Source organism: Pristiophorus japonicus, chromosome 5, assembly GCF_044704955.1.
Source record: "Pristiophorus japonicus isolate sPriJap1 chromosome 5, sPriJap1.hap1, whole genome shotgun sequence".
Taxonomy (NCBI): Eukaryota; Metazoa; Chordata; class Chondrichthyes; family Pristiophoridae; genus Pristiophorus; species Pristiophorus japonicus.
Window position 1 is genome coordinate 39,005,570 of NC_091981.1, and position 24,356 is coordinate 39,029,925.

A 24,356-nucleotide genomic window follows, 5' to 3' on the forward strand; every position below is an offset into this window, starting at 1 on the left:
TCAGAATTTTATATGTTTCTATGAGATCACCTCCCATCCTTCTAAACTTCAGTGAATAAAGGCCCAGTCAATCCAGTCTCTCCTCATATGTCAGACCAGCCATCCCAGGAATCAGTCTGGTGAACCTTCGCTGCACTCCTTCAATAGCAAGAACGTCCTTCCTCAGATTAGGAGACCAAAACTGAACACAATATTCTAGGTGAGGCCTCACCAAGGCCCTGTACAACTGCAGTAAGACCTCCCTGCTCCTATACTCAAAATCCCTAGCTCTGAAGGCCAACATATCATTTGCCTTCTTCACCGCCTGCTGTACCTGCATGCCAACTTTCAATGACTGATGTACCATGACACCCAGGTCTCGTTGCACCTCCCCTTTTCCTAATCAGCCACCATTCAGATAATATTTTGTTTTGCCTTCGTATTTTTTCCCCCAAAATGGATAATCTCACATTTATCCACATTATACTGCATCTGCCATTCATTTGCCCACACACCTAACCTGTCCAAGTCACCCTGCAACCTCTTAGCTTCCTCCTTGCAGCTCACAACGCCACCCAGTTTAGTATCATCTGCAAACTTGGAGATATTACACTCAACTCTTTCATCTGAATCATTAATGTATACTGTAAATAGCTGGGGTCCCAGCACTGAGCCCTGTGGCACCCCACTAGTCACTGCCTGCCATTCTGAAAAGGACGCATTTATCCCGACTCTCTGCTTCCTGTCTGCCAACTAGTTCTCTATCCACGTCAGTACATTACCCCCAATACCATGTGCTTTAATTTTGCACACCAATCCTTTGTGTGGGACCTTGTCAAAAGCCTTTTGAAAGTCCAAATACAACACATCCACTGGTTCTCCCTTGTCCACTCTACTAGTTACATCCTCAAAAAATTCTTGAAGATTTGTCAAGCATGACTTCCCTTTCAAATATTCATGCTGACTTGGACCAATCATGTCACTGCTTTCCAAATGCGCTGTTATTTCATCTTTAATAATTGATTCCAACTTTTTCCCCACTACTGATGTCAGGCTAACCGGTCTACAATTACCCGTTTTCTCTCTCCCTCCTTTTTTAAAAAGTGGTGTTACATTAGTTACCCTCCAGTCCATAGGAACTGATCCAGAGTCGATAGACTGTTGGAAAATGATCACGAATGCATCCACTATTTTTAGGGCCACTTCCTTAAGTACTCTGAGATGCAGACTATCAGGCCCCGGGGATTTATCCCATCAATTTCCCTAACACAATTTCCTGCCTATTAAGGATATTCTTCAGTTCCTCCTTCTCACTAGATCCTCGGTCCCCGAGTACTTCCGGCAGGTTATTTGTGTCTTCCTTTGTGAAGACAGAACCAAAGTATTTGTTCAACTAGTCTGCCATTTCTTTGCTCCCCATTATAAATGCGCCTGAATCTGACTGCAAGGGACCTACGTTTGTCTTCACTAATCTTTTTCTTATCACATATCTATAGAAGCTTTTGCAGTCAGTTTTTATGTTCCCGGCAAGTTTACTCTCATTCTCTATTTTCCCCCTCTTAATTAAACCCTTTGTCCTCCTCTGCTGAATTCTAAATGTCTCCCAGTCCCAGGCCAATTTATATGCCTCTTCCTTGGATTTAACACTATCCTTAATTTCCCTTGTTAGCCACGGTTGAGCCACCTTTCCCATTTTATTTTTACTCCAGACAGGAATGTACAATTGTTGAAGTTCATCCATGTGATCTTTAAATGTTTGCCATTGCCTATCCACCATCAACCCTCTAAGTATCATTTGCCAGTCTAGTCTAGCCAATTCACATCTCATACCATCGAAGTTACCTTTCTTTAAGTTCAGGACCCGAGTCTCTGAATTAACTGTGTCACTCTCCATCTTAATAAGGAATTCTACCATATTATGGTCACTCTTCCCCAAGGGTGCTAATTAGTCCTTTCTCATTACACATTACCCAGTCTAGGATGACCAGCCCTCTAGTTGGTTCCTCAACATATTGGTCCAGAAAACCATCCCTAATACACTCTAGTAAATCCTCCTCCATCTTATTGCTACCAGTTTTGTTGGCCCAATCTATGTGTAGATTAAAGTCGCCTATGATAACTGCTGTACCTTTATTGCACGCATCGCTAATTTCTTGTTTGATGCTGTTCCCAACCTCACTACTACTGTTTGGTGCTCTGTACACAACTCCCACTAGCATTTTCTGTCCTTTGGTATTCCGCAGCTCCACCCATACAGATTCCACATTATCCAAGCTAATGTCGTTCCTTACTATTGCATTAATTTCCTCTTTAACCAGTAATGCTACCCCACCTTCTTTTCCTTTCTGTCTATCCTTCCTGAATGTTGAATATGCCTGGATGTTGAGTTCCCAGCCTTGGTCACCCTGGAGCCACGTCTCCATGATGCCAATGATATCATATTCATTAATTGCTGCCTGTGAAGTTAATTTGTCCACCTTATTATGAATACTCCTCGCATTGAGGCACAGAGCCTTCAGGCTTGTCTTTTTAACACACTTTGCCCTTTTAGAATTTTGCTGCAATGTGGCCCTTTTTGATTTTTGCCTTGGGTTTCTCTGCCCCCCACTTTTACTTTTCTTCTTTCTATCTTCTGCTTCTGCCCCTATTTTACTTCCCTCTGTCTCCCTGCATAAGTTCCCATCCTCCTGCCATATTAGTTTAACAGTGACTACAATTCAAAAATAATTAATTGGCTGTTCAGAGCTTTACATATCCTAAGGGTGTGAATTACATAGGATATACAGCACAGAAACAGGTCATTCGGCTCAACCAGTCCATACCGGCATTTATGCTTCACTCGAGCCTCCACGCGTTTTTCCTCATCCAACTCTCAGCTTAACCCTCTATTCCCTTCTCCCTCATATGCTTATCTAACCCATCTTTTAAATGCATCTATACTATTCGTCTGTGGTAGTGAGTTCCACATTCTCATCATTCTCTGGGTAAAGAAGTTTTTTTCTTAATTCTCTATTTGATTTTGTGGTTCCTATCTTATATTGATGGCCCTTAGTTTTGTTCTATAATGGTGCTGTATAAATGGAAGTCTTTTCTTTTTTCTTTCTGTCTGATGATACAATATTGGAACTGATTTGACTTTCTATGGCAGACTTGGTCAACTGATACTTGAGACTGGCAGGTGCAGAGGATTGCAGGGCACTGCTAATGATTGTCCAGGCAGTCTGTTTCATTAATTAGACCTTGAGGGGTAGACCTGTCACTGGGATTCTTCCTGTTCAGTTTGAAATAACCATGCAAGTCAATGTCATGTCAGATTAGATACTGCTGGCTGGATAAGTAGTGCAAAGCTTATCAGTGCTGTGTTCCGAACAGGCTGTGTGATTTCAGAGGATTAAACTCTAATATTACCTTTGTACACTCATCGGTCTATAAGACTTGGCTCTTACCAATTTGTGCCTAAGCTCTATGGAGGTGGGTAAGTGAGGTATCTCTCTGCTTGGAGAGCATGTGCACCCATATTGGCAAACTGAAACTCTACCTGTGCGAATTTTACAATAGTTTTGTTTGAAGACTGAATAATTTTAACATGGTTCTGGATTTGCACAGTAGAATGTAGGCAAATGTAGACAGAATAACACTCAGCAACAGCCACACCATGTGTGTCAGGAATTGCCTTGGGGGTTCTGATTGGCTGCCATAAGTTCAGTGGAAACACCAATTGCATAGCTTATCCAGGATTTGCGCTGAAGTTACAGTGGCAGATCGGGAAAACTTTGGGAGTAAATTCCCAACAACAGTGTAATTAAACGCTGCCTCAATTATTTGACATCATGCTTGAAAATATGAGGCAAATTAGGAACTGCAAGGAGAGATTGAGTTGATCAGCAAACTGGTTATTATATATCAGAAAAAAGTTAACCAAATCTGTTTATCTCTTCTATTAAGGGTGGAGTTTATCAAAATCTCTGGGTTCTCTTGTAACATCATCCTCATTATGTTTATGTTAACATGCTATTTACAATACATTATATGCACATGCCTGCCTACTCGGCTATCTACATTATATACTACATCATGATATTTATTACAACAATTCTAACGCCTCTAAGTTAACCTGTTTCCAAGCAAAAGGTATTTTAAATTGAAAGTGATTCTGCAATTCTTGCGCTTTCAACAGGGAAGCCATGCACAAAAAGAGCACAGGTCAGAGATAGTGCTCCAGCATAGTAGTCTGACCCAATCTCTCATTGAGCATGATTACCCAATGGAAGCACAGAAACACCCCTGTAGGATAAACTGTAGTGTACCAGGGGGTTCAGCTATGGCTCATCCTTAATTGTGCAAGTGGAGAATATGAACTTTACTTTCATAAACATTGAGGGTGGATTGCTTAAGTATTTATCATTTCTTTATATTATGTGATCTCACCTCCCTCTATTAAATTAGAGTTAGAAAGTTTGGATAAGGAAAACCTCTTTGCGCCATTAAACTGGCTAAAGAATCTTGATATTGAAGTTCCTTGGTGTATTATTTTAGCATATCTGTTATCATGTTTGCAACAAATTCCTGTACACTATTTTAACCAAGTTATTAACCTGTTTATTTTAAGTGAGCTTATGTCTTTGCTAATATAGTGCACAGAGGAATTATACATTATTGTAGATGGTAAACTCAATATTTTTGATAAGTTGCATTTGCCAAAATGTATAAATATTTTGAATGTTTAGCAATTCTTTGATGTAGTACATTTCTACATGGGTTTATTAAGTGGCCAGTTATTAAACTTCTGCATAATGTTAGCATACAAGAGCAAACTTGTGAAAGCCCACTCCTAGCACAAGACATTAGCTCTATTGTAGCATGGGTCAGAGAATTGGGAGAGAGGTCAGATCACATAATTTATGGCACTCTTAATTTTCATGTACCAAAAAATTGGAAGTACGTGAATCACGCACATTGATCTCCACCCCTATTCTCCAATCCAAATGCCAATCAAGCAAGGCACTACACGAGAAACAGAGCCGTAAAAAGTTTTAGTTTAAGTAGTTTCTGGAATCCTTTGTTTAAGATCAATACAACAGCGTCCTCTGTAGGAAGTGCAATCAAACAGCATCACATAAACTCAGCTAAAAATTATACACTTAAAACCCTTTTGGTTCCAAAATTCCTTAGGCCTGCTGAGCTGTTGTTAGTGTTGCAGGAAACCACTGGTGTATCTGAAGTCAGGGTGGGGGTCCTTGAATCTAAATATCCTTGGCAGATGCACCTTGGAAACTTATGTGGTGTTCTTGGAAGGGGGGTGGGGGGGGTGTGTGCAGGATGGTATTGTCAGAAGATCCTTTGTAAGGAGAACCGTTCAAAAAATTTGCCAGTCAGTTCTGGGAAGTTGCAGGATGTGAGCCTGGACTCGAGACCCTAGTGAGCTTTACTTCGGCCCTACGAATGATTTGGATATTGAATTCTTCCTGGCATCTAGACTGCTGGTGGAAAGCAGATGACCACTGCAGGAATTCAAGTGGAGGAAGCTATTGTGCTAGCTCCACCATCTTATAATTTCAGGAGCTTTATAGGAGGTGGATGTAACTGCCACCGCAGGCCCCATTGCAAACTAGCACTGGCTTCTCTTCCAGATGGATAGTCAGTGTTTTGAGGTCCTGTCCAATTTTTCTCCCCCTCTGATTTATGCTGCAAGTGTGCCCTCATTCTTTTAGTCATCCAAATAATGCATTTGAAAATAACATTCATCTTGTTCCAGTGATAGAATAGTATACAGCCTTTAATAAAAAGGAGAGCCGTGATGTTGCCCTCCGCGTCACTGGCATTATTTTTTAGTGTAAGATGCACTGTGTTTGGAAATCGCATCAGTGAAGTTCAGGGACAAACTTCGAACTACATTCTCCTGTACATTGCTTTTAGGTAAATCTTAAACCATTTATTTTAAATAGATTAACAACTGCCTAAAAATAACATCCAAAGAAATGTATAAGCATGCATATCTGAATTTCGCCTCTACTCCATTTGGTCATTTCATCTAATTTCCAACAGTTATTGAAATGATAAGTTGATGGCCTTGTAATTTAAGAAAGCTCTGCCTTTGCAATGTTTCTTTCAATGTTGCTGCTATAATGGGATAAAGGGAGAAACCTTAGTATTAATCAGATTATTAATATTGGCAAATGAAGGCAAATATCTGGTCCTACATCTCTCAATAATACTCTGTAATCAAAACCATGTTTTGCAAAAATAAATAAAAAGCAGTAAAAAGTGTTTTTCCAATCAAGAAACAGATTACAGGGTAAATTCAGTGCTTCCAGTCGGGAGCCTCGCTTGAAAGAATTACGAGTTAGAGATACGGCTGTAATACTTCAGTTCTGATCCTCTGACCCATGCTTCCACTGGGAGTGTGGGATCACTGAATTTACATACAACAACAATATGGTTCTTACCTTTCTGCCTTTTGGTCCTTTGGAACCAAATCCATTTTTGCCATCTGTCCCCTAAATGATAAACGACTTATTTAGCAATACAGTTGTACAATTTGCTCAGCAGTTTTTCATTTGACTTGGTATATTTCAAAACGTAGATGTTATCAAAAACAAAATATAGTTGTAATATATCCTTAAATTCATGTATTTAAAAATTAGCCAACAGACTACCTCAGACCACTGAGTTTTTTTTCCCAATGGAAATCAGCTAAAATTGTCCTGTATTTCTGCTGAGCCATGACACCTCCTTTCCCAAATCCTATGCCTGTCTTACAACCACAAAACACATTACGGGTAACTTTAACTACCAAAAACAGATGGGTTTAGGTTGGGTGGGAAGTAAAAATGTTAAAAAGCCCAAACAGGAACCTAATCCGCCTCGAACCAGCACTTCCAGTTTTAACGGAGGTGAGGCGAGGAGCAGGCAACCAACTCGCTCTCAGGAGGCAGGTCAGTCGTTGAGACCTTTTAAAGAGGCTGCGTGCCTCCATTTTAACAAGGTTACTATTTTTAATTTATGTCAGCCAGCTTTCCCGGGCTTTAGGAAAGCCGGCAGGTAAAAGGAGGCAAGAGGGCCTGGATCCATAAGGTAAGTGCCTTTATAGCACTGCTTGTGGGTCAGTAGGAGCAGGAATGTTTCTTCCAGGCCCAACAAACTTACTCTCTAAACCGTGCCCCGCCCCATCTGCACAATCTCCCCATGAACCCGCCCACCCTCCCCATCACTAACCCCCTGAACCCCGCAAAAGAAAAATAATTTTAATGTGTGCTGTTTCATTTCAGTGATGTGTGCCCTGTGGAAAAACTCTTGGTTTGGGTGTTTTAAAAAAAAATTGCAGTTCATTGCTATTGCGACTAGTCACCGCCCCCGCCCCCCCTCCCCTCCCCCTCCCCGAACTGCTCCTGACACCCCACCCCCGTGGTCACCAACCCCACGATCACCGCCTCCGACCCGCAACCTCCCCAACGCTATGCACCTTCCCCTACCATTCCACAATCACCCCGACTCCCCCAACCACCCTCTACCCACTAGCCCCCCAACACCTATGTCTTCCCTCCCCCACCACCACTAATCGTACCTGCTCCTCAGTTGTGGCCTTATCTGGAGCCATCCTCGCCTGACAGGCAGCCAAGATTGTCAACCAGGCTGGCTTTCGGGCGGGGAATTTGGGGAAAAAAAAATCATACATGCTGTGGAGTTAAAACTCTACAGCGTTAGAGGAAACTCACACTTCTGGGTTTCCCAACCATAACTCCTTATCCCCTCCCCACCCTCCCACTCCGAAACCCCGCCCCAATAGACTGTGTAGTGTTAATCATTGTGTGGTGCTTGGGTTCCAATGGGGTAGACGTTACAATTGTTCTTCTACAAACACTTAAATGTGATTATCCCACATGGCTCTCTCTCTTATTTTAATGTCATAGTTAAAATAGCTCAAATAAGAATTTGGTATGTGTGTTCAGCTTTCATATGAAAACTGTACCAACAGTATTTTCTACCTTAATGTAGGTTTACTTTCTCATTATAATTCCATGTAGAAATAAATGGTTGGTGCACATTCACCTTGGTATAATGACTGATAAAAATTTAATTTCCGGTTATTGTCACATGTTAATACAGACTGGGTACTATGTGTGAAAGTCTCAGTTGGAGTCAAGACTTTCACAATATTTTATTCCATTGTTTACTAAGATAAGATTCTTAACACTATTTATTTCAAAAGAGTTGCTTTACACCAAAAGAATTAAAGGATAAATACACTGATTCTGCAATACCAATGGGGAGCAATGCTCAAAAGGAACATTAGATAATGTCAGGGCTAAAGCACTGTTGCAGAATCCTGCGCTCCCCTTATGCACAGTTCCTCAGAGAGAGCACAGAATCAGTGAATTTACTCTAAATGCATAAATGACCCAGGCCTGGCTGCTAGTTTTCCAGTTAAGTACTTTGGCTTATGTATTCTATGTGTCAATGCTCTACCAAAGGGATACACCATCATACTAAATTCTGTTTACTAAGTCATCTGTTTCATCCTAAGCAATTGTTCCATTCCAAAAATGTTTTTAAAAAATCACTGAAGTTTCTGGCTCATTTAGTGAATATTCCAAGTACTTTTAAACCTTCTTTGCACTCTGTAGAATTTGCCTTATTATCCTTGCTACTGCAAATTATTTAAACACTGATAAATTTGACCAGTTATTTTAGCCTGTATGAAGCTAGCCTAACACATGATATTTTAAAGTTTCTAAGTTGACAAGAGAATGTTGTCGGCAGAATATTGCATGAATTATATAATATTACTGATAAGTAGGATAATTATTATCATTGGGCAGCTCACTCTAAGGCATACATTAGCTGGTTACATAGATGCGGCTCAGTCATGGATAGTCTGGTACAATCATTAGAATGAAACACGTTTTAAGAGCCTGAACCATAACTACTCTTTCATAGGACTAAATGAAACAGCTTAATTTTTAACCAAGATACTAAAATACAACCTGTGGAAATATTATATTCTAAAATCAGTCTGAAACTATCCTATTATAACTATAAACTGACATTTTTTCATGGAACAACTTTTTATTATTGTATCCTTTCTACAGTTTTTCATAGATGTGTTCTCCTGGAACTATTAAAACTAGAAAATCAGATATGCAAATTCCAATTTTAAATCATATACAGGGTATTACTACTGAGTACTATATTCTGGATTTGAATATAATGTACTGAATAACAGAATCAATTATATTTCTCCACAAGATTAGTAACTGGGTGGGAGCTCCGCAACTTTATTTCTCATGCTTTTCTAGATCATTTGTTATTTTGCCAGAAAATGTGTTAAAAGAAAGAATAAATTGAAAAAACTATCAGCTCACCATCATCCCCCGGAGTCCCTCTGTTCCTCTTATGCCTTTGTCCCCAGGATTTCCAGGTTGACCCTGTTAAATATCCCAAGGGGCTGGTTAGCAATCGGTTAACGATACAAGTATATTCCAGAGTCTATAAGGCATACATTTTCCAATTTAGCAGTCCCTGCTCAGGGCTTCAAGTGGCAGAAGTGCATAATCAGGAATTCAGGTGTGGGGGCCAGTGCACCTGATTAACAGCCTGCAGGAAACCAAATTTTAATTTGATTTTACGTTTTAAAGTTTAATTTGTTTTCATTGTCGGTGCTTTTAGTGTCCCTCTTCCCTTTTATAGGGGGCACTGGGGAAAATTGTGATTTTAGTGCCCAAAAAAAAAACCAAAAAAAGGAAAACACAAAAAAAAACAAAAAAAGGGGGGAAAAAAAAAAAGGGCCTTGTAAATGTCTGGAGTGTCACCCAGGTCGGGTGGCACCGTTTAATGTTTTATGTTTTCGCAGGTAAACTCAAAAGAGTTAACAGCCTGCAGGAAACCAAATTTTAATTTGATTTTACGTTTTAAAGTTTAATTTGTTTTCATTGTCGGTGCTTTTAGTGTCCCCCTTCCCTTTTATAGGGGGCACTGGGGAAAATTGTGATTTTAGTGCAAAAAAAAACCAAAAAAAGAAAAACACAAAAAAAAAGGGGGGGGAAAAAAAAAAGGGCCTTGTAAATGTCTGGTGTGTCACCCAGGTCGGGTGGCACGGATACATGTTTTATGTTTTGCAGGTAGACTCTAAAAGAGTTAACAGCCTGCAGGAAACCAAATTTTAATTTGATTTTACGTTTTAAAGTTTAATTTGTTTTCATTGTCGGTGCTTTTAGTGTCCCCCTCCCCTTTTATAGGGGGAACTGGAAAAATTTGATTTTAGCGCCCCAAAAAAAACCAAAAAAAGAAAAAAGGAAAAAAAGGGGCCTTGAAAATGTCTGCTGTGTCTGGTTTTAATGTTTATGTTTATTTTCAGGTAAACTTAAAAGAGTTAACAGCCTGCAGGAAAACCAAAAAAAGAAAAAAAAAGGAAAAAGGAAAAAAAAAAGGGGCCTTGAAAATGTCTGCTGTGTCACCCAGGCGGGTGGCATGGTTTTAATGTTTATGTTTATTTTCAGGTAAACTCAAAAGAGTTAACAGCCTGCAGGGCCTTGTAAATGTCTGGTGTGTCACCCAGGTCGGGTGGCACGATTTAATGTTTTATGTTTTTGCAGGTAGACTCTAAAAGAGTTAACAGCCTGCATGATTTTCCCTTCATTAAAATTAGAGTGTTCCTGTTGCATGAAACTCTGTACCAGGAGTTCTAGCGCACCAAATGTACCCTATAATCTTTTTTCATTTTGCAACACGATTTCTCATATATGCACGAATTTAAATCTTCACATGTTACCAACAATAAAAGCTACAATCAACTATTATGTTATCGGGCAAAGCCCAAAAAGACTAGGGCCATGATTTTACTCACCTCGGCGGATCCAGTGCAGCCGATAGCGAGTTCCGACCCCGATGCTGGCTCCATACTATTGTCAAAAATGAATTTCTACAGGGCCTGTTAAGCCCGCCCAGCACCATTTCCGGGCTAATTAGAGGAAGCGGGTCTGGTGACGTCATTTCATGACCCATCATCAGCCGGTTTCTTTAAAAGGACCATGGCCAACTTTATTTTGACATAAGAACACAAGAATTAAGAGCAGGTGTAGGCCATTTGGCCCCTCTAGCCTGCTCTGCCGCTCAATAAGATCATGGCTGATCTTCTACCTCAACACCACTTTCCTGCACTGTACCCATATCCCTTCATTCCCTTAAAATTCTAACAATCTCTGTCTTGAAAATACTCAAAGACTGAGCCTCAATAGCCCTCTGGGGTAGAGAATTCCAAAGATTCACCCTTTGAGTGAAAAAGTTTCTCATCATCTCAGTCCTAAATGGCCGACCCCTTATTCTGAGACTGTGTCCCCTGGTTCGAGACTCCCCAGCCAGAGGAAACATTCTCCCTGCAGCTACCATTTCAAGCCCTGTAAGAGCTTTGTATGTTTCAATGAGATCACCTCTCATTCTTCCAACTAGAGAATATAGGCCTAGTCTACTCAATCTCTCCTCATAGGACAATCTCCCTATCCTAATCTGGTAAACCATCGTTGCACTCCCACTATGGCAAGTATATCCTTCCTTAGGTAAGGAGACCAAAACTGTACACAATACTCCAGGTGCGGTCTCACTAGGGCCCTATATAATTTATCACTGTGGATTGTACGAGGCGATGGCCCAACGCTATTCGACAGAAGCTGGCTCGGAAAGATTCAATGGAACTGGGATGACATCAAAGCACTATCTTCAGTGGATGATGCCTCGTGCACCCAAGTACTGAGCAAGTTTCCATCGCTATTTAAACCAGGCATCGGCAACTTCACAGGCACCAAGGTGCAGATCCATCTCGTCCCCAATGCAAGGCCCTTTCATCACAAGGCTCGAGCAGTTCCATATATGATGAGGGAGAAAGTCGAGATCGAACTGGACAGACTTTAATGAGAGGGAATCATATTGCCAGTCAGGTTCAATGATTGGGCCAATTCAATTGTTCCGGTGTTGAAAAGCAATGGCACGGTCAGAATCTGCGGAGACTACAAGTTAACGATCAAGAGAGTCTCGTTACAGGACCAGTAACCGCTACCCAAGGCGGATGACCTGTTCGCAACGTTAGCTGGGGGAAGTAATTCACCAAGTTGGACCTATCCTCCGCCTTCATGACACAGGAGCTGGCTGAATCTTCGAAAAGATTGACACGCATCAACAAGCACAAAGGATTGTTTATATACCACAGGTGCCCTTTTGGGATTCACTCGGCTGCTGCCATCTTCCAGAGGAACATGGAGAGTCTGCTGAAATCGGTTCCGCGCACCATTGTGTTTCAAGACGACATCCTGATCACCGGTCGTGACACCACCGAACACCTACACAACCTGGAAGAGGTTCTAAGTTGACTAGACAGAGTGGGACTCAGGCTGAAATGCTCCAAGTATGTTTTCCTGGTGCCAGAGGTCGAATTTTTGGAGAGAAAGATTGTGGCAGACGGCATCAGACCCACGGACTCAAAGACAGAGGCCATCAAGAATGCACCCAGATCACAGAATGTGATGGAGCTGTATTCATTCCTGGGACTCCACAACTATTTTGGTAACTTTCTACCCGGGTTAAGCACTTTGCTGGAACCATTGCACATGTTGCTATGTAAGGGTGACGACTGGGTTTGGGGTAAATCTCAAGAGACAGTCTTTGAGCAGGCCAGAAACCTACTTTGTTCTAATAAGTTACTGTACTATATGACACGTGTAAGCGATTAGTGCTAGCTTGTGATGCATCTTCGTGCGGGGTCGGCTGTGTGTTACAACAAACCAATGTATCGGGCAAACTTCAACCGGTTGCTTACTCGTCTAGAAGTCGGCTGAAAGAGCCTACAGTATGGTCGAGAAAGAGGTGTTAGCATGTGTATATGGGGTTAAGAAAATGCACCAATACCTATTTGGACTTCGGTTTGAGCTTGAAGCCGACCACAAACCACTCATTTTGCTTTTTTCAGAAAGCAAAGGTATAAACACCAATGCTTCGTCCCGCATCCAAAGATGGGCACTAACATTGTCCGCCTATGACTATGTTATCCGCCACAGACCAGGCACGTAGAACTGTGCTGATTCACTCAGTCGGCTACCATTGCCCACTACCGGGGTGGAAATGGTGCAGCCCGCAGACTTGCTTCTTGTCATGGATGCTTTTGAGAGCGAGGGGTCACCCGTCACTGCTCGCCAGATCAGGACCTGGACTAGCCAGGATTCTGTGCTATCACTTGTAAAAAGTTGCGTTCTCAATAGGAGCTGGTCGGCCGTTCCCAAGGAGATGCATGATGAAATTAAGCCATTTCACCGACGCAAAGATGAAATGTCCATCCAGTCGGATTGTCTCTTATGGGGTAATCGCGTGGTTTTGCCAAAAAAAGGCAGGGAAACATTTATACGCGACCTACACAGTACCCACCCAGACATAGTCATGCTGAAGGCTATTGCCAGGTCGCATGTTTGGTGGCCTGGCATTGACTAGGACTTAGAGTCATGCGTACACCAGTGCAACACATGCTCACAACAGAGCAATGCACCAAGGGAGCTCCATTGAGTCTGTGGTCAGGGCCCTCCAAACCGTAGATTTTGCTGGCTCCTTTCTCAGAAAGATGTTTTTAGTTGTAGTGGATGCTTACTCTAAATGGATTGAATGCGTAATCATGTCATCCAGCACATCCACTGCCACCATTGAAATCCTCCGTGCTATGTTCGCCACCCATGGCTTGCCCGACATCCTTGTCAGTGACAATGGACCATGTTTCACCAGCTCAGAATTCAACAAGTTTATGACCCACAATGGCATCAAACATGTCAGATCTGCCCCGTTAAGCCCGTATCCAAACTATCAAGCAGAGCTTGAAACATGTGACGGAAGGCTCCTTGCAGACCCGCTTATCTTGGGTTCTGCTCAACTACCGGACACGACCCGACTCACTCACTGGGGTCCCCCCTGCAGAATTGTTAATGAAGAGAGCACTCAAAACCAAGCTCTCCCTCATCCACCTGGATCTAAATGATCATGTGAAAACCCGGCATCACCGGCAAAACATGTACCACGATTGCGCGGCTGTATCACGTGACATTGATGTTAACTACCCTGTGCTTGTCCTGAATTACAGTCATGATCCTAAATGGGTTGCTGGCACTGTCTTGGCCAAGGAGGGGAATAGAGTGTTTATAGTCAAACTATTGAATGGACAAACATTCAGAAAGCATTTGGATCAGACCAACTGCGGTTCACCGACAACCAGGAACAACCTGAAAAGGACATTACCATCATCAATCCACCAACACACACCTAACCAGCAATCGACCTAGCTGTCAATCAAGAGGATGAACCCACCATTCCCAACAGTCCTGTCAGACCAGCCGCATCGCAGTGCAGCAATGGTCCGACCAACTCACCGTGACACAGTTTGAACTCTCAACCAGGGAGTATAGGATCATTTCAACTTGTAAATAATTTGTATCAAAGACTTTGGGGGGAATGATGTTATGTTTGTAAACATTGTAACTGTGCAAGACTTGCCACCAGAGGATGCAACTGTTGGAGGCCCAAGGGTCACCTGCACACCTTGTGCAAGGGAATATAAAAGATTGTCTGCCATGCTGCTTATGCTCTCTGGAGTTGTATTAAAGAGACTAAGGTCACATTAATTTTAGCTCACAGTACTCAGTCTTGTGGAGTTCTTCCATACTTAACAGTACCGACCAGAAGACAGCCAGTAGGTGGTGCTCGCATGCGGTATACGTCTTTTCTGCCCCCTGCAGGATTCGAGATGCATACGCAATGGGCTGTCGTTGATCAGCTCGCATTTGGCACAGAACTGCAGTGAGGCTTTGCCCAGTGGCCCCGACCTCCAAATGGAAGGGCTGTGTGGGATCACGAGGGATCAGACATGCGGCGTGTATCACTGCAGTTTTTAATTTAGCCACAGACTGGGTGTGGGTATCAATCCATGCTGCCATATATCATCACCCTGCAGTTTTATTAAATCATACAGGGGCTTTGCACACTCTGTAAAGCCTGGGATAAAGTTCCTTTGGTACCCCACCAAACCCAAGATTGATTGTAGGGCTATTTTGGAAGAGGGTAATGGCAGTTGCTGTATTATTTCCACCTTCGGGGCATGATCCCTCTGGAGAAAAGGACACTCCTAGAAAGGTGACCTGTTCTTTTACTAATTGAGCCTTACGGGGATTTACCTTTAGTTCCGCCTGAGCCAACAATGTCAAAAGTTCATGCCAACAGTAGGTCGTTTACTTACTGTAGCAAGCAGGTAGGGTGGGAAAAGTCTTATAAAATTGCAGTCATTCTTTTGTGGAATATCGTGGGGGCATTGTGGAACCCCTGAGGCAGGCATGTCCAGGTGTAGCTCTGGTCCTCAAATGTGAATGCAAATTTGTACTGGTCTTCCCCTTTAACAGGGATACTCCAGAATCCATTGGCGATGTCGAGATTCAAGAAGTACTTGGAACCAGCAGAAATTTGAGATAATATGGTTGGAGTTTCTCTTACGACCGGTGAGCTGCCTGGTGTTACAGAATTTAACTTTCTGTAATCAATAGTCAGCCGCCAGCTGCTATCAGGCTTTTTAACCGGCCATGTGGGTGAATTGATCGTGAAAGTGCCTGTCCTAAGAACACCCTGCTCGACTAGGGATTTTATGGTGTCTCGGCTGTAAGGGTGACTCTCCCTTGAGATGGCATTCTGTTTAGTGCATGAGTGGGGGGATCCCTCAATAGATTCCTCGCCATTTTTCCAATTATGCTTGCATGTGGCAAACACCGCTAGGTGTTTCTGAATTCTTTTTGCCACAGTTTCATTTTCGCTCCCTGGAGCGTCATACTCAGATGACTTTTTAAAAGCATAAACTGAGTGAGCATCTGAAATTTCTATAATTCCTGCCTTATATCTCAATCCCATCCAAACACAATCCTGATTATAATCTATCACCGCGCCATACTGATCCAAAACATCAGTCCCTAAAATTCCCCTTCCATCGGGGGCGGTCATCAGCATAGGTGCTGGGACCTTACAGGTGAGGCCTCCCAACTGAAGTTCAGTGGCCTTCCCTGTATATGCGGTGGTTGTATCACCATTAAACCCTTTAAGAGTCATATAACCCTTGTCCACCACCGCATGGCATTCAGGGTATGGGGTGTGGATGATGGTAATGGCTGAGCCACTATCGATAAGCATAATCTGCTGTCTGCCCCCTTTTAAGACAACAAGGACTACTAGTCTCCTGCTAACATCAAGTCGGAATCCCACTTCCGACTAATCTTTGGGGGCCGAACCCTGTCATAGGGTCGATCCTAGAATGGGTCTCTCTAATGAGTGTGCATCGGCAATTGCATGCGCTTTTGCATCCTCCCCATAGCAATTTGGGTTTGTATGAGGGTTATCAATTGATCCAATCGTTGATCTGTCCCAGAGGGCTTGGATTCGTCCCTCGGGAGGTATCTATGCGTTGCAACATGATTCGGTGCTGGTCTGGGTCTGCTGCAGTCTTTTGCTAGGTGGCCTACCTTCTTACAATTATAGCACTGTCCCTTATAGGGGTAGTTTCGAGATCCCTCCACCAATGACACTGGTTTATTTGCAGGAGGTGGTGACTTCACCTTTAACTGGTCTTTTACCATCTCCCAGGCTCTTTGAGCGCTGGTCTCTATATCTGTCCACTGATTGGTGGGCCTCATGGCTATTCCCAGGATAGTTTTAACTAAAGGATGGAGTTGGGTCAGGAACATCGATTTAAATTGTTCCCGATTCTTTCCTACTGTAACATTTGCGGATGCCTGGTTCTGCGTACGTTGATAGATATCGTACAGGCGATTACTGAAGGCTCTAGGGGTCTCTTCTGGGAGCTGCTTGGTCTGATTAAGCAGAGCCACTAAGTTCAAGTTTCAGATCCCTAAATGGTTTAGGTACCCGGTCATGAGTGCATCAGCCGCTGCGCCAGGCTGGAGGACTGCTTCTGGCAGATTATCTTTTAGGGAAGTGGAACAGGCTAAGAGGAGGACTCGTGTTGTCTCTCTCATCCAACTCGGGGTGACCCCTCCTGAAATTTGCCCACCTCCTATTAACTTCCAGTGGGTCATCCCCATCATTAATGGGCCCCAACTCATGGCTACATGCCGTAGCGTCACCACCAGATATGGGCCGTGATTCGGTATGGTTACTGGTGATGTGGCCATGCGCATACGTCGTGAAGAAGTTGTTACTATGGCTATGATTGGCTCTTGTGTCTTCAAGTATTCCATTCTACACCACTCTCCTGGGGATTATATTGACTGCCTTCCTCTTCCCAATCTGTCTCCCCCTCATCCCCTTCTGCTGTCTCTGTTATGTGTGTTACTGCGTTTACCAGGGCCCGCTGCTTCCCTAACTTACTTTTTAGCCTCGCTATTTCTAGTTGGCACTGGGAGTGATCTGCCTCCCTACGTGGCTTCTTAACTACTTTGCTTAATGCTCCCCTAGCATCTTCTATCTCTTGCTGGAGCCTCAAGTTTTCCAATTTATATTTTTTTAACTCGAATTTGTTTTAATTTGCTTCAACAATGGCTGCTGTGGCATTTAAGTTTGAGACTTTGTTGTTGTAGCAATGAAACTGCCTATTCGGCCCCTCTTTCTAATTGCTTCATACTGTGGTTTAATTGGCCAATTTCTTGTCTTAAATGCTGTATTTCTCCCTCTTTTAACTGTTTCACAAGTTGGAAGTCTTCTCCCTTTTGTTGTTTTATACCTTCAATCTCTCTTTTAGTTGAATCTCTTTTACTTGCAATTCTTTCAAATCTTGTATCATTTTGGCATCCTGTCTCATTAATTTCTCATCTCTCCGGGCACAATAAAATGCATGCCATGAGACTGTTTGCCCGTTTTGGCCTTAGCTCTCCCTTATCTACCCTCTCTTGGATAAGTTTCACCATCTCCCCAAATGTCACAGGTTGACCCTTATGGATATGCCGTGCCTGTGTCTTTAACTCTTCTATGTCTTGTATCGTGAACTTTTTGAACAACTTCTCCTGATAAACTAGCTCAACATTTCTTTTTATTGTTGGCTTTCTGTCCATGACCGATCCCTTCATCCTGTCTCTTTTGAATATAGCTACTGATGGGTCCCCACTTAAACAGTTACAACCCACCCCACTTAAACAGTTACAACCCACCCCACTTAAACAGTTACAACTATCGAGATGACCGCTCCTTAAGACGCAATTTCTCCCGATCTGTTTAATCGTTTCTAGCTTATAGTTCACAACACAGATTAGAATCGCAACTCCTGAGATTTCCAATTGTTCAAAAGAATCATCAAAAAGCTATCTTGCCAGGTGCCCGCATTCTCCACCAATTGTAAGATTTCTAAATCTCTGGCATTTAAGTTCGACAGTGAGATGATTCTTTCTAAACAATTGGAACTGTTTATTAAAAAAAACACACACACATGCACATCCACCTTAATTACAACAGATACAATGAGGTTATAATAAAGAGTGATATACATTACTTCCCTTTGGCTGGCTGGTTCAGGAGAGAAGAAGAGAGAAAAGTCTTTGCCTGAGTTCTTTATACTTCTCAATGCCATTGTCCCTCAAAAAGCCACCAGATTGGACCGTAGTTCCAGGGCAGTTCCTTATTGGCTCTCCTCACACATGTGGTTGTCTGGCCTGGCTCAGTCATTAATTAGTTTAAATAGCTTTCCAATACACAAAACCCATGTGGCAGATCTGTAGGCTTCCATTTTGTTTCTTTCAAAACTCAACCCATACTGGCAGCCTGTGGGCTTTCATTTTGTTTTAAAAGAAACAGGCCTTTCCGTATAATCTACACTTTTAACATTTATACATACACAGAATCAATTTTAATCATTAATAAACACTTTTATTCTTACAGTACTGGAGAAATTAATAGGATTGAAAGCTGACAAATCCCCTAGACCTGACAGCTTACATCCTAGGGTTCTGAAAGAGGTGGCTGCAGAGATAGTGGATGCATTGGTTTTGATCTTTCAAAATTCCTTAGATTCTGGAATAGTCCCAGTGAATTGGAAGGTAGCAAATGTAACATCGCTGTTCAAGAAAGCAGGGAGAGAGAAAACGGGGAACTACAGGCCAGTTAGCCTGACAGCAGTCATTGGGAAAATGCTGGAATCCATTGTTAAGGAAATGGTACCAGGGCACTTAGATAATCATAACATGATTAGACACAGTCAATATGGTTTTAAAAAAGGGAAATCGTGTTTGACAAATTTATGAGAGTTTTTTGAGGATGTAACTAGCAGGGTAAAGCAGTGGATGTAGTATACTTGGATTTCCAAAAGGCATTCAATAAGATGCCACATAAAAGGTTATTACACAAGATACGGCTCATATGGGATTGGAGGTAATGTATTAGCTTGGATAGAGGATTGGTTGACGGACAGAAAACAGAGAGTAGGGATAAATGAGTCTTTTTCAGGTTGGCAGGCTGTAACTAGTGCGGTGCTGCAAGGATCAGTGCGAGGGCCTCAACTATTTACAACCTATATTAATGACCTAGCTGAAGGGACCGAGTGTAATAAATCCAAGTTTGCTGACGATACAAAGCAAGGTGGGACAGTAAGCTGTGAGGAGAACACAAAGCATCTGCAAAGGGTTATAGACTAAATGAGTGGGCAGTAAGGTGGCAGATGGAGTATAATGTGGGGCAATGTGAGGTTATTAACTTTGGTAGGAAGAATAGAAAAACAGAATATTTTTTAAATGGTGAGAAACTTTTAAATGTTGGTGTTCAGAGAGGTTTGGATGTCCTTGTGCAAGAAACATAGCAAGCTATCTTGCAGGTACAGCAAGCAATAAGCAAAACAAATGGCATGTTGTCCTTTATTGCAAGGGGATTGAAGTATAAGAATAAGGAAGTCTTGCTACAATTGTACAGGGCCTTGGTGAGACCACACATGGAGTACTGTGCACAGTTTTGGTCTCCTTATCTAAGGAAGGATATACTTGCCTTGGAGGCGGTGCAACAAAGGTTCACAAGATTGATTCCTGGGATCAGAGGGCTGTCTTGTGATGAGAGATTGTGTAGAATGGGCCTATACTCTCGATTTTAGAAGAATGAGAGGTGATCTCATTGAAACATACAAGATTCTGAAGGGGATTGACAGGGTAGATGCTGCGAGGTTGTTTCCCCTGACTGGAGTGTCGAGAAGTAGGGTGCACAGTCTCAGGATTTAAGACAGAGATGTGGAGGAATTTCTTCAGTCAGAGGCTTGTGAATCTTTAGAATTCTCTGCCCCAGAGGGCTGTGGATGCTGAGTCTCTAAATATATTCAAGGCTGAGATAGATAGATTTTCGGAGTCCAGGGGAATAAAGGGATATGGAGATCGGGCGGGAAAGTGGAGTTGAGGTCGATGATCAGCTATGATCTTATTGAATGGCGGAGCAGGCTCGAGGGGCAGTAGGGCCTACTCCTGCTCCTATTTCTTATGTTCTTATGTCAATCATCATGAAATATTAGTACAAAGCCACACTCACCTTCATCCTGCAGTGTCTCTCATCACATCCCTATCACTCTGCCTTCCCTACCCTACTCCTGCACATCCTTACTCAGACCAACTTAACTTGCACCTCCACCCACCCCTGTGTCTCCATCTACATTTTCACATCCCCATCTCACTAGCCACCCCTCACACTCATCCTCATCTAGTGCAATCATACCAACTAATAACACACAAGGATAGCTACTTGGCTGCTTTATGCAATGTTCAAGTAAAGTTTCTGTTAATGTGCTGTCAAACATTGAAACCTTTATTTTCAACACTTTCCATTCTTGGACAGATTTGTGTGGACCTTTGAGAGTAGCTTAGAGAGTTGCAGTGAATGGTGAGACATAATGGTACCCCCGTAATGGTGATTAGATGAAGGAATTGCGAGTAATATTTCCAAGTTTGCAGATGACACTAAGCTGGGTGGTGGTGTGAGCTGTGAGGAGGATGTTAAGAGGCTGCAGGGTGACTTGGGCAGATTAGATGAGTGGGAAAATGCATGGCAGATACAGTATAATGTGGATAAATGTGAGGTTATCCACTTTGGTGGCAAAAACATGAAGGCAGAATATTATTTGAATGGCAGCAGATTAGGAAAAAGAACGGTGCAACGAGACCTAGGTGTCATGGTACATCAGTCATTGAAGGTTGGCATGCAGGTACAGCAGCCGGTGAAGAAGGCAAATGGCATGTTGGCCTTCATAGCTAGGGGATTTGAGTATAGGAGCAGGGAGGTCATGCTGCAGCTGTACAGGGCCTTGGTGAGGCCTCACCTGGAATATTGTGTTCAGTTTTGGTCTCCTAATCTGAGGAAGGACGTTCTTGCTATTGAGGGAGTGCAGCGAAAGTTCACCAGACTGATTCCCGGGATGGTAGGACTGACATATGAGGAGAGACTGGATCGACTGGGCCTGTATTCACTGGAGTTTAGAAGAATGAGAGGGGATCTCACAGAAACATATAAAATTCTGACGGGACTGGACAGGTTAGATGCAGGAAGAATGTTCCCAATGTTGGGGAAGTCCAGAACCAGGGATCACAGTCTAAGGATAAGGGGTAAGCCATTTAGGACTGAGATGAGGAGAAACTTCTTCACTCAGAGAGTTGTTGATCAGTGGAATTCTCTACCGCAGAGAGTTGTTGATGCCAGTTCATTAGATATATTCAAGAGGGAGTTGGATATGGCCCTTATGGCTAAAGGGATCAAGGGGTATGGAGAGAAAGCAGGAAAGGGGTACTGAGGTGAATGATCAGCCATGATCCTATTGAATGGTGGTGCAGGCTCAAAGGGCCGAATGGCCTACTCCTGTATCTATTTTCTATGTTTCTACGAAAGGAATAACTTGGACATTGTAGGGATGCTTTATGGTGTTGGTGTGGGGTGGTAGAAAACTAGCGCATCATGCGGCAGCCAGGGTGTACAGTGTCAAGTGAAGTAAATCTGGCCATGTTGAGGCCATCCCTAGCCTACCGGGCAGTAATATGCTTGGGTGCTGATGCCTTCTGACCCGTGCAGCATCAGGTGATTGCGGAGAAGGTTGGTGTTGTTAGTGCTGCTGGTGTTAGGGCTCAATGTGGTCAGATTCTGAGGACCAAGGTGAGATAGTATAAAGGGCACCCATATTGATGGAATAGATGGCAGGTGAAGTAGAGTTGACATAGGATTCTGTCAATAGTGAGAGAGTTCTTCCAATGAGGTGATACTGGATGGAGAGTGGAAAGCCTGCAGATTCTGTGCTGGAAATTGACTTAGATACAGCTTGTGGCTGAGAAAAATGATGGTCTGTTTGGTGAGAGTTTTTATTGTACATTTGACACTATTAAGTAATCAGCTGAAGCAACGGCCACTGAACCCTCGCCTCACGTTGACAGCCGTGGTTCCCCGTACAGCGTGATTCCCGTGGCCATAAAGTTAAAGTGAAAGGTAAGGTTAAAAAGCCTGTTAAGCAATTGTCCAACATTTGCTAATGAGATTAATTGGGTCCCCTGCTGCTGCCTTTCGGGTCTGCTCAGTGCTGACAGATCCAACATTGGGAAAGGCACCTGGTGGTGGGCTGACAGCGGGTTCCTGACAGGATTGCAGCTCAATGATCTGTTTATTTTTTATGAAAGTGAAGAGAATAATATCATGACCACTTTGAAAATGGCCACTAGCAAAAATCAAATATTCCTATGATTATGAGTCTGGCAACTCTCAGCGTAGGACATTGCAGACTTGATGCGAAGTGCAAATGGAAGTATTTGGTAACCATATTTTTTTCTGGTTGCTACTCCTTAACCTATATATTACATAGGATTATATAGGATATACAGCCCAGAAATGGTCCATTTGGCCCAACCAGTCCATACCAGTTTATACTCTAGTCGAGCCTCCTCCCGTCTTTCCTCATCTAACTCTATGAGCATAATCCTCTTTCCTTCTCCCTCATATTCTTATCTGACCGCCCGTTAAAATGCATCTATTCTATTGGCCTCAACCACTCCCTGTGGTAGTGAGTTCCACATTCTCACCACTTTCTGGCTAAAGAAGCTTCTTCTGAATTACTTATTTGATTTCTTGGTGACTATCTTACATTGATGACCTCTAGTTTTGCTCTTCACCACAAATGGAAACAGTCTCTCTGTATGTAATCTACCAGAACCTTGCATAATTTTAAAGATCTCTAATAGGTCATCCCTCAGCTTCATCTTTTCAAGAGAAAAGAGACCCAGGGGCCGAAATTGCATATCGCCCCAGTTGGAGGCGGTAACCTTTCCGAGGCCAGACATTCTGCACTCGGCGCAGAATTCCTGCCCCGGGTGGAGAGCAATGTCACGTGCTCCACTTCCTCTTGGGGAACATCGGTGGACAACGGCTCAACTGGTGAGTCAGAGAAAAAAAAGATGCCTGTGCGGCCTGGTTCGCGACCTGCGAAGCTGGCGCCATGGGGCGGAAATGGGCTGCTGCAGGACGAAAAGGAGTTGCCGTGCACGCTGATGATGTCATTGCCAGAGGCCTGTCGGCCCGGGACGCCACCAGCAGAGGCGCATTGCTATTGGTTTCGCGTCTCCGCTAACTCATGCGCAATTTCGCAGGAGCCCATGGCCCCAACTACTACCCCCCACCGCCCCCCTCCCCCGCCCGCCAAAGTGAAAACACTTTTGCGTCCTGTTAACTGCCTGTTCATCATTTGCTGATATGTATACCCTCGCATTTCTGGTATACTTGTAAACCTTCTCTGCACCCTCTCCAGCACCTCTTCTGTGTCAATTAAGTAACTGATGTTATTATAAAGAGATGCAAGTTTTCATGCCTGACATTTCACGTCTATTTGATCTGATGGTGTTTTTTGGTGCAATCATGTCTGCTGTTTTGCTGTCTCTTGTAAAAATTCAAACTTTCACAATGTCTCCTGATCAGTCTGAAGCATTCAAAGCCATCTCTGGTGGCAAACACACTTTTAGAGCGGCTGAATTTTACTAAAAAAGATCAAATGCAGTTGCAGCTTTCTCATCCCTTGCCAAAATTGTCTCTCATAACTTGTATGAATTCTCTTTTCTAATCCTCTTCCATCTTAGTATAGAATTCACGCTCTTCTAATGAGAATGTCAACTTTTTGGCTCCAAATTTAATCTTGACAATGTTGCTCCCTGGCTTCATTCTGTCCTGCTATTATGACTGGCAACACATTTTATCCTGACAGAACAGTTGAATCTTCTGCTCTCTGAACTGTAATAAGATCTCTGACCCTGATGGTATTCTTCCCATGTATGCCACTTAACTAAATGTAACGTTTCCTACATTACAACAGTGACTACACTTCAAAATTCTTAATTGGCTGTAAAGCACATCTGCGACATCCGGAGGTCATGAAAGAC

General features: G+C 43.0%; 1 protein-coding gene across 1 annotated transcript in view; it reads right to left on the bottom strand.

Annotated features, from left to right (window-relative positions):
• Window positions 1-24,356, bottom strand: part of LOC139264304 (collagen alpha-6(VI) chain-like) — a 266,694-nt gene that overhangs the window by 110,038 nt on the left and 132,300 nt on the right. The window contains exons 24-25 of the mRNA XM_070880548.1: window positions 9,342-9,404; window positions 6,426-6,476 (exon numbers count right to left, since the gene is read on the bottom strand). Of these exons, the coding sequence (XP_070736649.1) occupies window positions 6,426-6,476; window positions 9,342-9,404 (114 nt within the window). The remainder of the gene's footprint in view (window positions 1-6,425; window positions 6,477-9,341; window positions 9,405-24,356) is intronic.